The sequence below is a fragment of the Lichenostomus cassidix genome, chromosome 14, assembly GCF_008360975.1.
Source record: "Lichenostomus cassidix isolate B80296 chromosome 14, HeHo_3.0, whole genome shotgun sequence".
Taxonomy (NCBI): domain Eukaryota; kingdom Metazoa; phylum Chordata; class Aves; order Passeriformes; family Meliphagidae; genus Lichenostomus; species Lichenostomus cassidix.
Window position 1 is genome coordinate 5,924,531 of NC_139495.1, and position 16,703 is coordinate 5,941,233.

Below are 16,703 nucleotides of genomic sequence, written 5' to 3' on the forward strand. Positions count from 1 at the left end.
GTTGCTGCTTGAATTTTAAAATGTTGTTTTTCATGACATGATTATGTGACCTACCTTTGTTTATTATAAAACTAATACCACAAGTTACAGTTCAATGAATTCACATTTTATTTGAAATTTTTGTCTGAAGTAGCCTAAAGCTCTTCAAGAAACAATTGCACAAAACCATATGAGAGCTGCTAATTTACAATCTGCAGCATCACAGCACAACTGGCTTTTCATTTGGCTAAAAGGAAATGGTTACTTAGAACAACAAAGCAAACCATGTGTCCATAGTTTATATTAAATGCCCTTGGTATTTATTAGGGATACACAATGTATCATCTTGAAAATATTTATTTTCCTGTAATTTCAACAACAGCAAAACAAAATGGAAAGTAATACAGTGTTATATCTTTGCCAAACTGTAGCAGATCTTGGGACAGTTTCCTGTTGAAAGAAAATTTGAGATCCTGAGTCTGGGTATGAGCTTAGTGTGACTTGTTTATTCGAGTGTGTACAGCAGCCCCAGAACAGAGGTGCTCTCAAGGAACACACAAACATCTTTGCACCAGGAATCTCACCCCAGATGCCAACATCTGGTTCTGCTGTGTTCAGCCCTTGGGCTTTGGGGAACTTATTCCTCATTTGGACACACTTCCCATTGAATTAAGGAAGTATTTTGTCTGGCTGGAAGACAGAGCCGAAGAAACCTGTGGAAGCAAGCTGCTATTTTGTCTTGAGAAGACACCAAGTGACTGCTAGGAGGTATTTAATTTTCTCTGCAGTCCACATGGCCTTTAATCTGATTAATCTCTGGCCCTGGCAGTAGAAGATGAAGTTTTGATCCCCTGAACCCAATGGCAAAACTCTCATTCATTTCACGAGAGTCAGGATTCGAGCCATGTAGCCAATCCCAGATGCTCCAATGCAGAAAAATGTTATGGGCTGATTAGTGCTGAAGTGCCTCCCAGGGTTTGATAATTGCTCATACAGCTCTCAGCCTCGGAAAAGCTTGAGACAGATTAATCATGAAACACAGCTCATTGCACCTGTTATTTTCCACATCCACTTTTATGGGAAATGCTGCTTCTCTTCCCCAGTCTCAGAGAGGCTGTGCTGGAAGGAGGGGATGGCAGCAGAGGATGCTGGATGCAGGCAGCACCAGCAGAGTGTGATGCCTCAAGGCAAAGAGAGGAAGATGGGGAGCAGTTTTACTGTAGGGTTAAATATCTGTGACACAAATCCTCCAAAAGCATTTTCAGCTAGGGCAGCTCTTGCTTGAGACAGATGGCTAATGGTCAGCAGAGCCTTTGGGCCCAAGGGGGAAGTTGGTTCCATCCTAATTTTTTGTCCCACACAAGGAGAACATGAGAGTGTTTGACCATCAGCAGCTGTGGAAAGTGCAGCTTTGGGGGCAGTTGGATCAGACATGGGGCTGCTGGGGCCAGAGCTGGGGCTGACAAAGGGGTTTAATGACTGCCTGCTCTTTACTGAGCAAAGTAATTTTTTTTTTCAGGAAGCCTAGTTTGGTTTTGGTTGTTTTTTAAATTAGAACCACTGATACCAGCATGAAAACTGAACAACTTCCCAAGCCTATTAATTCTTTATCATGTCTCCAGTAAAGACCTAAGAGGGAGCAGCTTTTTGTGCAGAACATTTAGTCTGTGGAGCTGCAGCACTGAGAGAGCTGCACTGAGCTGCACCACACAGGCTGACAGCCAAAGAGCATTTCTGTTCCTCATCTTCAGCCTGCTCAGAGCAAGACAAGGTGCTTTGTGCCCAATGTAGGTGCTGATGATGGAGACCAGCAGCTCAACTTTGCACTGCAAAATATTTTTTTCTGGAATACTCTGGCTGAAGAACCACTCCAAAAGATGAAAGGGGGCTCCTGTTGCTGTCACAGCAGGGTTCACTGCCACCCCCTGCTACAAAGGGACAGCAAACCCACACAGAAACATGACAAAAAGAAGGTTGGTTTGGGCTTACTGCAACTTCTAGTTTCCTTCCCTGTCAGTGCTCTGCAAGGGCTATTTTCAGTTCCATAGTTATGGTGAGAAACATGGTGTATTTTGATTCCTAATTTAGCTTGTTTATCCTGAGAGATTCCAGGATCTTCATTTGAAAGATAAATTCAAACCTTCTTTTTTCCCTTTGCAGCCCACATTCCATAACAAAAACATTGCATGCCATACTTCATTACAGGGCTTGGAAGACCTTCATGACCATAAATTTAGGGACTTGTGGAACACAATGGACTTTAGGATGGAAACAAGCCAGTTGGCCTATCTGGTCAGGTCCATCCCTTCTGTTTGAATTAACAGCTGGATTTCACAGTGGGAGAAATCCGGCAGTTCTTTCTCAGGCAAAATTCTCACAGTTGGATTTGCCTCCAACCACTGCAGCAAGGGTGGGAGGGAGCACAACTTACTTTGTTATTTTATGTTAGCTCTCCGGGTAAAAAAGATTCCAGTGCAAGTTCCATAGGACTTGGACCTACCCTGCTCTTTAATTTAATGACCCTAAGTGCAAAAAGAAAGACATTCCCAGCAAAACAGAGGCAGAGGCTAGGTTCTTTGTGCAGAGCAGTGCAGATGGTACCCACGTTCTGGAGAAAGCAATTCAAAGATGGATGCTGAGGCAAAATAAAGAGGCAGCACCATTTGCTGCCCTGAGAATTCTACCTAGGAGAGGAGAATTCTACCTAGGCACAGTTTTGCAGACTGTGTGAGGAGAGATGTTGGGTATAATGTGCAAAGGTCTGTCTCACATGTGCTGCTTCAATACCAAAGGTAATTATGCCAAAGTTAATGGATTTGCAAGGATTTACACCCTCCCAGCAGGGAGGAGAACATGGCCCAGAGGAGCCAGAGAGGGGAGAGGCCAGCTGGAATGAGCAGCACAGGATTTCCATGTCTTGTCTTTGTGATCTGAAGGGCTGATCACAGACAGGGATTTGTGTTACTCTGCCAGAGCTGGAGGTTCAGGTCCCTGTGTGCTCAGGGGCATGTGGTCGAGGTTTCCTCTTTTCCCTGAGCTTGAGTGCAGCTGGACTTGGGGTATTGCTGCCCTCAGTTTACAGCAGGGACTTGAAACACAGCCCCAGGAGCCCTGGAGATGCACCACCAGCTCTGAACCACTGGAAGATGTGTAGCAGAGTTTTCTCCCCAAGGCTTGTCCCTCCTTTCCCTCTCAGTGTGTCTTCTCTGTTGGAAGAGAGTGGAAAGGACTCACAGGATTTGGATCTCAACAGGCAAGTGGTGCCCAAAAGGAAAAACCTTTGAGACCAGAAAACAGGGCAGAAATCTTGATTTGGTTTTTGAGGGAGAAACCAAAGCACAGCCATGGGGAGAGCCAGCTCTCCAGTGTGGTTTGACCTTCAAATGCTCCTCGAGCACAGCTTCTCTTCATACGAGGAGTTAATGGGTCTCAACTAATAAGATCTCTCTGACTGGCAGAAAAATAGGGGAACTTGGCTTTACTGACAAGGAGGAGGTTTGTTTTCAGCTCTCCTAGTCTACATTCATGCTGCCATAATGTGCAGGAGGTTCTGCTGAGGGAGAGGTCCCTGTGAGGGAGGTCAACTACTGGCCAGCCTTGGGTGTTTTCTGGTTTCTCTCCACTGGTTGTGGGGAGAAAAAAGTGCTGCATCCTTGCCCAAATACTTTGAACTTCATTCTGAGGCCGATCATAATTTTGCTGTGCAAAACCCACTTCTGTGACACCAATGGCAAAAGCCTAAGAAATTAAAACAGTGGAAGTGAAATCTCTGCATAACAACCTGGCGTGGCTCCATCAAGATCTTTGTTTGATCACGGGAAGCCTTCCTTTAGAAGGATAAATAAACAAGCCCCCTCCAGGGTCCCTCGGTGAGGCCAAGCCTTGCCTCTCCCCAGGAAGAAACCTTTCATGTTCCATTTGCAAAGGTATTTACGACCCTAAAGGGAGAGGTCTGAAGCCTTGTTCCCCCTCGCTGTGCCCCCAGCCCAGCAGGCAGGAGCTGCTGTCCCCCACCCTGCTCTGCCTCACCCCAGCCTGGGGACAATGCCAGCCCCAAGGGAGGCAGCTCTGCTGGGCTGAGGAAACCCATGGCTCATTCTGGGTCTCTCTCTGCCCTCAGGAATGTTCCACGAGATGAGCAATTGAGCCAAACACCTCTGCCCAGCCTGCCCAGCCTGCAGGTGGTGTTGGAGGGTGCAGAGCCTTGCCCTGCACTGCTCAGCCCTGATTTCAGCTCAGCTTTGAACCCCAAATGGGAGAATATTCACCTGCTTCAACACAGGGATGCTCCTGTGAGATTTTCTTCTTTTCTTTCATTATGGATTTATGCAAGTGGCTGGCAGGCTGTGATGGAGCTGAAGAAATAGCTCTGGATTCAGACAAGAAAGAAACCCAGACTTTTTCCCCCCTTTCCCTGAGAAAAAGTAATTTACGTAAATTTATCCACGACCGGCATATGGCAATAGCTCACAACTTTGTTAATGGAAACCTGGTGATCCATAACACTTGTGTGGGAGACATTTGCTCGGGGGTAATACAATATTAATGTTAATATCAATGATCGATCAGAGGATTTGCAAGAAAGGCATAAAGTATTTAATTATAATTACATTGGGAATGGCTTTGTAATGGCTACGACATTTGAATAAGGTCACGTCTAGCCCTCACCCCTGTTATGTTGTTCTATATTAAATGCCATTCACTTTAACTGCTGGAAACCTTTCTGGAGTCGTCAGAATATAATATACTGGGTAAATTGAAATATGTCCCTTCATTTTGCGAAATATGATTGATATCCTTTGCAAAACAAATGTTAACACCTATTTGTACACAAATTTCTTTGATTATATGTTAGGGAAACTAAGGTATGACAGTCTCTCCTAGCAGGCACTTTCCTGTGAGAGAAGGACATGGCTATTTGTGAATATTAATTCATCTTACTGAAAATGGCTTCGGATCTCTGCTGTAAATCCACTTGGGTGTATTTCTGCCTTTCCTAATGCATTAATTCTACATTGATTATTAGCCATAAACTGAATCTCCATCAGTCTCAGCAGCCCACAGTGTTCACCTTGCCCAGGTGTTGCTCAGGAGGAGCTTTTGCTGTCGCTGAGTTCTCTCTGGCTAACAGCACCAACCAAGAACACATAGTAACAATCATATTTGCATCTTTCACAGCGGAAAATATGTATTTCAAATATACTGCAGGTGTGCACTGTAACTATCAGCCCAACAGCAGCATTTAAAACAATCAGGAGAAAGATCCGTGATTTAAGCACAAATATTTATCTGTAGGCAGGATCCCCCAGGTGCACAAGTACCAACCCACACGGGAGTGCATGCAAACACTGAAGCACTAAATGAGGACTAAATGCTCTTCCCACACCTATTTACTACCGAGCATAAACACTAAAGGAGCAAATCCCCATCCCTCTTCAAATGAGAATCCATCTGTCCAGTCCCCCCAGAGGTTCTCTTGTTTTTCTAACATCAGTGTACACAGCAGATCAATCAGGTCTAAAGAGTTGAATTTTGCTTTCAGATAATCACCCAGAATAACAGCTGATTCACAGAGAATTGAAAGCTCTCATTTGAAGGCAGAATTTGGTCTCAAGAAATCATCCCTTCAAAGTTTGGAAGACATACAGTGATGTAATTGACATGATTTTCCATTTTCTCTTTTCTGAAGAAGAAGCAAAGACTTTTTGCATGCTGTAGAAGTGCCTGAAGATAACAAGTTTTATAGTTTTCCAAAAAATGAGCATTTATTACCAATCAGTGTGAAATACCACTGATGGTAAATTTTAAGTATATGGCAGGAGTTTCAGCATCACGACAACATACATCATGCATTTTTACAACATATAAGTGCAGTGATATTGCTCCCTTTCTCAATAACAATATATAAGAATATATAGTATAAATGTACAGTATATATTAGACACAATGTAAAATAACTTAGTGAAATGTCAAAGCTTCTGCATAAAAATTCAAGTCATGCCTGAGCATACCTCTATGCTGAATCTTATCTAATATACCTTCATTTACCTTTAGTTCATGTTGAAAAGATAATTTTATCTCTGCATTTAATTGCTTAAAACCATCAGAATTATTGTCTTTTTTCCTTTTATCTGCAGTAGGTGAAGGTTGTGGTATCCAAGGCAAAGCCAAGATTTTGTGGAGCTTTTACTAACACTGTTTATGTTCTGGGAAGCAATTCATTGTGAACAAGTTGTATAAAAGCAAGTTCTTAAAAGCTCGTTACACTTCATCATTGTCCATCAGGTTCTGTTCCAAAATCTCCCAGTGCATGTAAATGGTAATGAAGTGGCTTTCTCAGAAATGGAGCTCATGAGCTAACATTGATATCTGGAAATTATAAATCTCACCAGTTCAGATGAAATCGTATCAAGCACCACTTTGGTAATTGCTTGCGAGAAGGATCAATAAAAATCTATTTAATGGGAATATACAACTTGTCTCAGAGCAGGTAGGGGGAATTTTAGCTTTGCTCAACACTTGACACAGCTTCCTGCAATGTCGGGTTTCCCTTCACACTTGCTGAATGAAATATGGTCAAGGATTTTCTGCAGCATCTCAGGAAGATTTCTGATACCACAGGGGAAGAAGTGTTAGTTTTGTTTTATTTTTTTTTAACCAAGGCATTAAGAGACTCTGTGACTGCCCCATTTCCTATAAAAGTCTACTGGAATTCAGCAAACTTGCAATTAGGTCTCTTGGAATTATTTTGAATACAACTTCACTTCAACAATTTAAACAATCCTGCTCTGAATATAAACAAAAATATACTTGAAATACTTTTCAAGAACCACATTTTATAATGAATGATGAATTAAAGCTGCAAAACAGTTTGAAACATGAGGTTAAAAGAAAATATAAGGGAAGACAGGGTGATTTTCTGTGATTCCTTTTAAGAAACAAATTCCCACCCCTCTGCTCCCCCCACATTCCCAGCCAGTGTAAGTCGACAGAATTACACTGTTTTAGATCAGCTTAAGTTCTGACCTATATACTCCAGTGGAGTTAATCCTAATTTCCACCACTGAAAGTGGGATCAAATTCACTTTGTCTTTAATAAAGCAGTGGATGATAAGCAAGTCTCTTCTCCGTCGGATTCTGCTCGAGAAAGGAAATTCTTTGTGGTGCTAAATGATGTCCAAGACAGTTTACAAAATAAAGCTAGAATTTCATAAATTCCAGCATGGTGAAAACCAATATTGGTAACTGTTATTTATGCTTTAATCTTAGCAAAGTTCTTTGGGTACAGACAGAGCATCAGCTGGTGAGTCTGTAACCCTCTCTGAGCACTGGGGAGCAGAGCAAGGAGGCAGGCAGCTGATTTTCAGTGACAGGAGGCTGCTGAACACACTGGCACTCAGACTTCGTTACCACCAATAAATAACATCACATTGTCCAGAACTGCAGGTTGATATGCGGGGCCTCCCGTAGGTGATATTTATTTTCCTGCATGTTGTGTTGAGATCTCAGGACAGGCAGAGGGTCAGGGGCTGAAAGGATGTAATCGATGCTAAATTTGATTTCAGAATCCGATTTTGCTAAGGAGGAATTGCTTAGGCTCTGCCTGTTGGTCACGCTGTTTGGAGCAAACCCACACGGCTCCAGAAGTTTTGGGCTCGATTCAATTCTTTCGTGTTTACTTTCGGAAGAGGAAATGCTGTTCAAAGCAGAGTCCACAGAGATGCTGGGGGATGAAGGACTTTTCACTCTGCTTGGTCTCTGCTCCTTCTGTTCCCTTTTCACATTCCTCCTCCTCCGTCTTCGCCTGTAATTCCCATTTTCAAAGAGATCCAGCATGGATTCGCATCCTGTTGCAAAGCTCCAATAGTTTCCTTTCCCCTTCTCATTCCCTTCTGTTCTGGGAACCTGTATTTATTTAAAGGCAGTTCAGTATTTGTATGTGTTACAGATGCTGCTGTTTAGCATCTGCATTCGTTTACATTCAAGAATGGTGTAAACACATTTGACAAGACTTTTAAGCCTATTCTCTGTCATTAAATGAGTAAGATGTAAACCCCATCCTCTTCAATTTGTTATCTATTAGCACACATCAGACAAGGATATATTCCTTATCTCTGTAATTGACAGCTTAGAGAGGTTTTAAGTGATTTGCAGCTCAGCTGTTTGTTTCCCTTCTTTCCTAGTGATGAGATTATTGCTGCATATATTTTTTTAGCCATGCACAGTGTGTGTGTAAATACTCAGTAACTGATCTTACCTTCACAAAACAACTGTTAAGCGATAAGTTATGTCGGATGGAGTTCTGCCAGGCTCTTTGATTTGATCTGTAGTAAGGAAATTTCTTCATTATAAAGTCATAAATGCCAGAGAGGGTGACTTTATTTGAAGGGCTTTGCTGGATGGCCATTGCAATTAAGGCAATATAGCTGGAAAAAGGAAAACTTGCTGTTACACCATCGCCCTACTCACAGACTCACTTTTTTAGGACCACATGGGTACATGTGTGCCTATATCCTGCTTCCAAAATTCTCCCCGTGGATCTGCACCCTGACCCGAGGTGTCCCGGGGAGAAGTTCTGAGTGTGGTCACTCCCTGTCCTCCACCAGAGCCAGGTGACACAGAGGGGATCCAGCCAGGCTCTAAACCCCCAGGCTGCCTGCCCTGGCACTCAGTGCAGAGATAGGGGCATTGCAGAAACATCACACACCTCTCCAACTCCGGCTGAAAAGTTTCCCTGAGTGGGAAAGCTGCAGGGAGGCAGACCAGGCTCAGAGTCACTGTCACTGGAGACCAACCCTGCTGGTGGAGAGAACCTTGGATGTCCCTGTGAACATCTACACTGCGCCTGTTCCCACCACACTGGGATTTTCTGCATCCCATTCACCCACTGAAACATTTAATTCCCCTCTCCCAGGGGTCCTGGAGGTTGGGGACTGTCTGAGATCTGGAGGCTTAAGGGCATGCCAGAGTTGCTGTGACCCCTCATGGGAGGAAACAAATAATGAACACTTCACACACAGAAAGGGGGGAAATCTACTTGCACTGGGGACAGACCCTCTGCACACACCTGGCCCCACGCTCCCCTGAGAGCTCTGATCCCACCAGCCCTGAGCTCAGAAACCCCACCAGGGATAGGGGGACTTGGAAAAACTTCACCTTACCTGTACGCTGGTCTGGTGAATTTTTTCTCCTCGTCAGAACTACAGGTAGGATAATCATCCCCATCATAATTGAAGCAGTTATAGGGGTACTGCGTGTTGTCAAACATCGTCCTGCTCCTTGCTCAGCTCCTGTGGACTGAGAGAGATGGAGTGATGTTTCTCAGAGCTTGGACTCCCTCCTCCCTTCTTCCCTCCCCTCTGTCTGTCTCATTCCCTCTCTCCCCCCTCCCCACACTCCCTCTCCTCCTGCACACACACTCTCCGTGATGGGGTGGGGATTGTTTTTGCAATTCTCGCATCCCAGACAGCCCGTCTGTTCGGATATTATTTTTTTTTTTGAGGGGTTTATTGCTGTTCCTGCTGTTGCCCCCACCGGGGTGGCACAGGCAGGCTGTGGGGATGGTGGAGCTGGGGAATTGGGGTTTGGGGTGACCCTTTAGGGGTGTGCAGTGCCAGTAGCTGTGCTCAGCTCGCTGGGTGGTCCGGGCTGGAGAGGGGCCAGCGCTCCCCCCGCCACATCACAACGTGACAAAAGCAAACAGCATGATGCTAATAAATCATGCTTCAAGGTCTCCACTTGGAAATTAAACTTTGAGAAGGGAGAGCAGCTCCCCACGGCCCCCGAGTGCTCCCCCTCCGTGTTTTTCTCTCCCCAGCGGAGCAGGGTGGCTTTCTTATTTATTTATTTTTAGAAAACCGACGTACAATAAACAGACGTTCCAGGCAGTAATGCACGCTTGTCCTGATCTGCAATCTATAATACAGTATAATAGACATAAATTATATTTCCATGACTAAAGGAAAATCTGTATGTTCAAAGAAAGTAGAACAGAGGGATATGAGGGACTACTGTCAAGCAGGAAAGTAAAAGGAAAATAGCTGTAGGCAGGAGAGCTGCCTGTGTGGGCTTTGATCTGAAGGATGAATTAGACTAATAGCCCTGTGTGTTGGCATCCAATACTGTAACAATTTAATAGTTTTTCAATGCTTTGGAGTATTTTCCAACAAGTGATGTAAACCAAAGGCAGCACGCACCATTTCAGGGGGGACTTAAAAGGTGTGTGCCACATGATAATTAAATTATTTGAAGACAGCTCTGTCCCAGGAACTAGCCCCAGGAGGAAATGGGTTTTGGAAAAGAGAAAGCAAATTGGTGTGCAGAGAGTTTCCCTGGATGAAAATATAAAAGCAGAACCACTAGCAATGCAACTTTTGTTTTCTGTAGTATCTTTCATACAAAGTATGTCCCCAAACCCCTTTTGGAGTTAAAGGATACAATTAGGGGGAAATTCATCGGAGTGATAAAGAGCCCTTTCAAATGATGCTTTAGTGGCTCCTAGAGTTCTGACAACGATGGACATAAGAAGGCTTTTCCTGTGGAATATGTGACATTATAGCAGGACACAGGGGGATATACACAGCATGAAAAAAACCCTATACATGAGGTGTTTTCTTGGGAATATGAAACCGGAGCAGACATCCAAAATAAAGATTATCTCCACTCTAAAATACATCAATAGGCATATGCATGAGGCATCCACTGCAGAGGAGGTGTTAATTCAAAGGGTCAGCTACTGCTGCCTAAAGCGTCAGCAGGGCTTTAATATTGAGTTAGATAGAGCAGATTCAGTGGCAGAAAATGAAATATATGATGTCTGATCATCATTCAGACTCTGTCCAGCTGGACTATAAGGTTTAAAGTAAAGCAGAAGCTGTGTCCCAGATTTGGGAAGATTCTCCCTCACTAAAATCCATCATCATTGAGACACAAGTAGATGTCCACTTTGATTTTTAGCAGTGATTCTTCTCTTTGGAGATGTTTTACCTCACTGAAATTCCAGGAACTCAAACTAAAGGCTAAAAAAGGTCTTGCTTCTGATTAATAACAATTTCAAAAAGCAGAACTGGGCTGATTGACTGATTTTACCCAATCTGTAAGCACCTTTTTTTTCAGTTCTTCATATTCTATTTATGAAAACTGGCTTGCTAAGAAAGTCAGACAACACACCCTGACCAAAATCCTCACGTATTTACTGACAGTATATAATAGGTGAACTTTTCTGTAATGGGAATTGGAACAAATGACTGTAGTGTCATGTTTGTAGTAATGTTAATTATCTATTCCTGTATTTTCTTGCAGTGGTAAGTGTAACCTTGTCTAGCACTGCTGCAATGTGCATTACAGCTCATGGCCACTGCATTCCTCACCCATTTCAGTGGGGAATGGGTTAAATTTCCATCTCAGCAGTTGGTTTGTCAGACTAAACTGAGCATTAGGAGTTGGGCCACCCCAGCCAGTGTTGGTGTCCTTGGGCAGCACCTCAGGAGTGAGTAGGACCATGGGTGGATGGTGCAGGGGAGCTTGGCAAGACCCAGGAGACTCCTGCCATGGTCATTTGTGTCACACATCATCTGGGAACAGAGATTATCACTTCCTGAGAGCTGCAGGATTTGGTTTCTGACTCTGCAGATATCACTACATTCACCTGCTGCAAATTCATACAGACCCTGAGAAGAACACAGACTTTTTTTGAGTCCTACAAAATCAGAACCAAATTATATATGGTCTCTCATAAACTCGCTTCTGAAATCCATATACGCAAAACCGGCGGAATATTTCTCAAGGTAATATCGAAAGCCTTCATGCTGATATTTTATCCCCAAATGAATGTTTATGGTCTAATTACAATCCTTGAAGATGATATTCATGAAGGAATGCTACCATGCTCTTGTATGTACCATGGTGGAGGGAGCAGGTGCCATGCTTATGGTGGCACAACATGGTGAACAATAGCTTTTTCCCAGCATCTGTGCAGCCATTACAGTTTAACTAGAGCAACTATAACTCACCCCTGTCATTATCATAAAAGCATAATTTTGCCAGGCCTAGTGTTTTCTTATGCTGTATATTTTCGGAACACCGAGTTGTAAACCATTTGATTTGAGATAGTAAATAGGCAGTAAAAATGCCATGAAAGATTTGACTAATTTTTTAAACATTGATATTAAAAAGTTATTTGCCATTTTTGTAATTATGACAGAGATTATGAAAGTTGTACACGAAATTCAGACGAGTCATAAATCCAAACAGGGCTGAATTACTGCTCATTATGGGATAACAGAATAACAGGGAGCACCTCAGTGTTTAGGACTGAATGCTAGCATCCCAGTCTTCTTACTGGTGTAGACTGGTGTCTCCCAGCAGCACAACTCCTCCTGCTGTCTCTCAGACTTGGTTGCACTTTAGGACTTAATTCCAAACCTTTAAAATTATTCCAAACCTTTTAAATTCGCCATGTAGTCATAGAATTATTTGGAATGGAGAGGACATTTTTAAGATCATCTAGTTCCAACTCCCTTCCAACACCTTCCACTATCCCAGGTTGCTCCAAGCCCCATCCAACCTGGAATGGCACTCACCACCCTCACAGGGAAGAATTTCTTTCTTACATTCAATCTAAATCTACTCTCTTTCAGTTTTAATCAGTGGAGACCAGTGGTGGCCTTCAGCAGGCTTTGAATCCCTCAACAACCACCTCCACCTCCAGTAAACTGCTTTCTTTTTAGAACATTTTAGTACAAGAGCTGTAGCTCTGGCAAAGAAGAGAATAGGGAAATGCAGCTTCTTATGCAATTTTTCTCCTGATTACTTTGATATAGGATGAGGAGAAGGAAGTTTTCCCAAACTTGGATGTGTATTAGGCTCTCCCTGTGAGAGATTGTATGGCATTCAACTTAGTGACCCTAATTCCTAGGAAAGGGATGTGGCTTGCCACACTGCCCACCTGAATTTCACCCTAAATTTCTCTCTGCTTCACCCACATCCATCAGCCAAATTGCTTTGCCTTCTGCATCTCCTTTGTGTACACATGTAGAACTTCATGGAAATAAAATTTGCGCCACAATTTGTGGTTTTCTGCTGGAGTTTGGTGGGAATTGTTTATATTTCCTAGCTAGGGGGCTATTTGGAGAAGCATTCCTCATCTGCATGCCTTCTAGCTGCAGCAGTGTAAAACTCATGCATGAAATACAGCCTGTGCTTCTATTAAAACAGGAACATGGACAAGAAACCTTCAGTAAATTAATTCCTCTAGAGGTGGTAAATGAGTGAGCAACTATAGAAAATAGCTCAGACATATCATGTCTACCCTAGCTGGGTAAGGAGATTCACAAGGCACATGTGAAAATCTGTTTCTGGAGACTCTCAGTTGTGTTTTGGTAGTGGAAAACAGGAAAAGGAGGATTCCCAGGGTGAAAAGTCAGTTCTCCTACCTACTCTTTTGTTGTGACTCATTTGCTGTCACGAAGTCATGACTTCAAAGACTGTGTAGGGAGAATGTGGATAAGTCTCTAGCTTTTAGACACTTATTAAGTGAATTTCCAGAATTTTTTTAAACATATTTTCTACTCAAACCAGAATGTAATGGAAAGATGTCTTAAAAGCTTTATAAATAATCAGAGAAAAAAAAAATTGCTTTTGGTTGGACAAAATTGTTTGGGTTCACCCAAAAGGGCAATTAAAATTTTATATTCTGTCCTTGGCTGACCCAGCACCTTTCTGCTGGAAGGATGTTGGTGGTTAAAAGTACACATCCTCATCCCTGTCTTTGATGTGGATACATGAGGCAGAGGTTCAGAGTTTGGGTGTTTGTGATTTGATTTTCTCCTTAGCAGCACGAAATGAGATCCCTCTCTCTGAGTTTGCAGATAGAAACACAGGAGGGATGTGCAAGTTTGCACCAGAGACCTGCCCTGGAATCACAGAATGGTTTGGGTTGAAAAGGACCTTAAAATTCATCTCATTCCAGCCCTCAGGGACACCTTCCACTATTCCAGGCTGCTCCATCCCCTGTCCAGCCTGGCCTTGGACACTTCCAGGGATGGGACAGCCACAGCTTCTCTGGGCAACCTGTGCCAGGGCATCACCACCCTCACAAAAAGAATTCTTCTTAATATGCAGTCTATCCTTTATATTAGTGGGATTTTTCCTGCCTCAGCTGTGAAAGCCTCTGAAATCCTGACCCATGAGGCTTTTGGAGTCAAGCAGGAAGAGCTGGAGGGTTTGCAGTGAGGCTAAGTTGGGAGATGATGCCCATTCCTCACCACACAGAGCAGCTCCTGGGCTGCCACAACAACCACAGCCCAACTCAGTGTAGACTTCGTTTACCAGAAATGGACACAGCCCTGGCACAGCTGCTTCACCTCGTCCTTCTTTGGTCATTTCTCATCCCAGCTGTACAGAATCATTTGGCCATAGGCCTCCCTTCATACATTGTTTGAATTCTACACCAGGCACAGCTCATAACTCGGGCCAGGAAACTTGTTCCAGATGTTAATTAACTCCCTCTGCATTAACTGGAATCACACAATTAAGGCCTGATTATTTATAAAACCATTTTGTCAAGAGAATTAGGAGAATTAGAAACATCCTGGCTCACACTTTCACACAAATGTCCATGTGCTGTTAAATTGTGGAAACTGGCATGAACTGTCCCACACATTTATTTTCAGCCATCATCATTATTCCAGAGGAGAAAGGGCAAGAGTCAGCCAGGCGTGGAGGAGCAACACTGGAGCAGAGGAACAGATTCCCAGCTGAGCAAAGGTCTGCTCTTGTGGTGCCACCATCCCTCAGAGATCCCTATCAACTATCCCAGTGTCTCTCTAGGGCCATAAAGCTCAGTGATGAGCAGCCTCATGTTGCACAGCCACAAATTGCAATGTTTAGGAGTTTGGTAGCTGCTCAGAGGCTGGAGGGGCAGAGCAGTATCTGTGGTGCTTTGCTAGCTCTCTAGCACATATCCATTGGTTTAAGGGATTTTTCTGGGGTTCACACAAGCACCTGATAGATCCACAACATGGAGAACTTGGACTAATTCAAACCTGTCCCTCCCATCTGCCTTGCACACATCTCAGGGGATCTGGGAGGTTTTATTATCTGGTATGGATGAAAGGGACAAATCCAAGGCTGCAAGGAGCACAGGTTTTGCCAAGCTGGCTGGACACAAGTGGTCCTACACATGCAAAGGTCACTGTCCCAGGGGGATGCAGTTTCCCAGCTCCTGGATGAACAGGGAGGGTGCTCTGAGCAGCTGGAGACTATGCACAGCTTTTCTGCAGTGTCAGTGTCTCCAGCCACCAGAGATGGTCCCTGGGAACAGCTGTGACCCTCCAGGGACTGTTAGAGTCAAGGCTGAGTGGTCTGTTTGGATCAAGGACCCCCTGATGCCTCTCTTGGCCAAGCCTGGGAGGTTCAGGGTTGCATGCTGGCCCAGCAGCAGCAGGGCAAACTGAGCCATGGGTGGCAACTCTCTGCCCCTTTCTGTACCCTGCTGTCACCTCCACTGCTACAAACCCTGCACCTCAGGGAACGGGAGGGATGGGGAGAGGCAGCACTCTTGTGTTCTGCTGCTTTTATTTTCATCTGAAAGTAGTAATTCATTCCAGTTCACTTACTCATAGCTCTCTCCCACGCAGAAGTTTTGTGGGAGCTGCATGAACAATCTCAAAACAATGCAGATCAAACTGGCTGGGCAAAAGCAACTGGAAATTGGCCCCTAAGCAAGTGCTGTTATTTGTTTAGAGGAGGGGGATGGCAGGCAGGAGCAGCACCTTCCTTAGAGCTGAGCTGCAGGATTACCTCTCCCCGGGTTCTCGATGTACTGGTTTCTCTTTAGGTATAATCCCTTCTGATTTCTCACCAGAGGTGCAACCTGTGGCTGCACAAACCTCCTGGGATAGTTTTCCACAATACCCATCTTTATAATAGGATCACATTTTGTAATCTATTTCCCAACTCTTTATTACCAAGTGATAATAATATTTCACCATTACAAATATGATTTCTTTTTTCTTTTGCATAACTCGCCCCTCTTCACTCATAATTCTGATTTGATGTGTTTCTCCCTGTAAGTAAGTTCAATTATCAAGGGTTTTCTTAATTCTGAAAAAAAAAGAGTTCATGTTTTGATAATGCCAGTTAAACGACTCAACTTCCAGGATAAACACTTGCTGGTTAATGTGTCAGGGCCATGTGATTACATTTTCCTCAATGCCAGACATAAGCTGCCTTCTCTTCCTCTGAATTAGAGTGATCATTCCCAGTTCATCATTTATCATCCTGCAAGTATTTGGCTTTCTATCCCATGACAGCAGCAGAGCACCAGAGCTAACATTGTGTTCTGAGGTTATTGCTGAGAGCTCCTTTAAGAGGTGTAAGCTCCCTCCTTGATTTTCCCATCCTTTTCATCTTACGAGAGCCTTTCTGATGCACACAGCACAGGCTGAAGTGAAATAAGCTTTGATCTCTGCCACCTCAAGTGCATCCTCACCATCAGTAGTTCCAGGTGAAAATATTTGTGGTGCAATGCTAATCCTCAGTGTGGCTGTCTTCAGCAAGCTTGAGAGCTTTGCTGTGTGTCTATTTGTGAAGTCATGGTTTATGTTCGAGCTGGTTAAGTGTAATAAAAATTCTCCATATAAATATAAACCAGCTTTGTTTCTGCTTCTTCTCGTTAAGTTTTGACTTTAGATTATTTTTCTTCATCAGCTATTCAGTGTGAA

At 43.7% G+C, this 16,703-nt stretch overlaps 2 protein-coding genes across 2 annotated transcripts in view; both read right to left on the reverse strand.

Moving 5' to 3' along the window:
* FAM20C (FAM20C golgi associated secretory pathway kinase) overlaps positions 1–16,703 on the reverse strand; it is a 105,161-nt gene that overhangs the window by 12,120 nt on the left and 76,338 nt on the right. The gene's annotated exons all lie outside the window — the stretch shown is intronic.
* FOXL3 (forkhead box L3) lies at positions 4,553–9,322 on the reverse strand. The gene is made up of 3 exons (XM_085074633.1): positions 9,141–9,322; positions 8,237–8,405; positions 4,553–7,884 (listed from the first exon to the last, which is right to left on the reverse strand). Exons 1-3 carry the CDS (start codon positions 9,245–9,247, stop codon positions 7,405–7,407), a joined length of 756 nt encoding a protein of 251 aa, XP_084930759.1. The 5' UTR covers positions 9,248–9,322; the 3' UTR covers positions 4,553–7,404.

Excerpts from the sequence above, each read along its gene's own strand:
- FOXL3 (XM_085074633.1), bottom strand. The coding sequence starts at position 9,247 with ATGTTTGACAACACGCAGTACCCCTATAACTGCTTCAATTATGATGGG. Across the intron at positions 8,406-9,140 it reads TTCACCAGACCAGCGTACAG|CTATATTGCCTTAATTGCAA; the intron begins GTAAGGTGAAGT and ends TCCTTTTTCCAG. Across the intron at positions 7,885-8,236 it reads TTAACAGTTGTTTTGTGAAG|GTTCCCAGAACAGAAGGGAA; the intron begins GTAAGATCAGTT and ends AAATAAATACAG.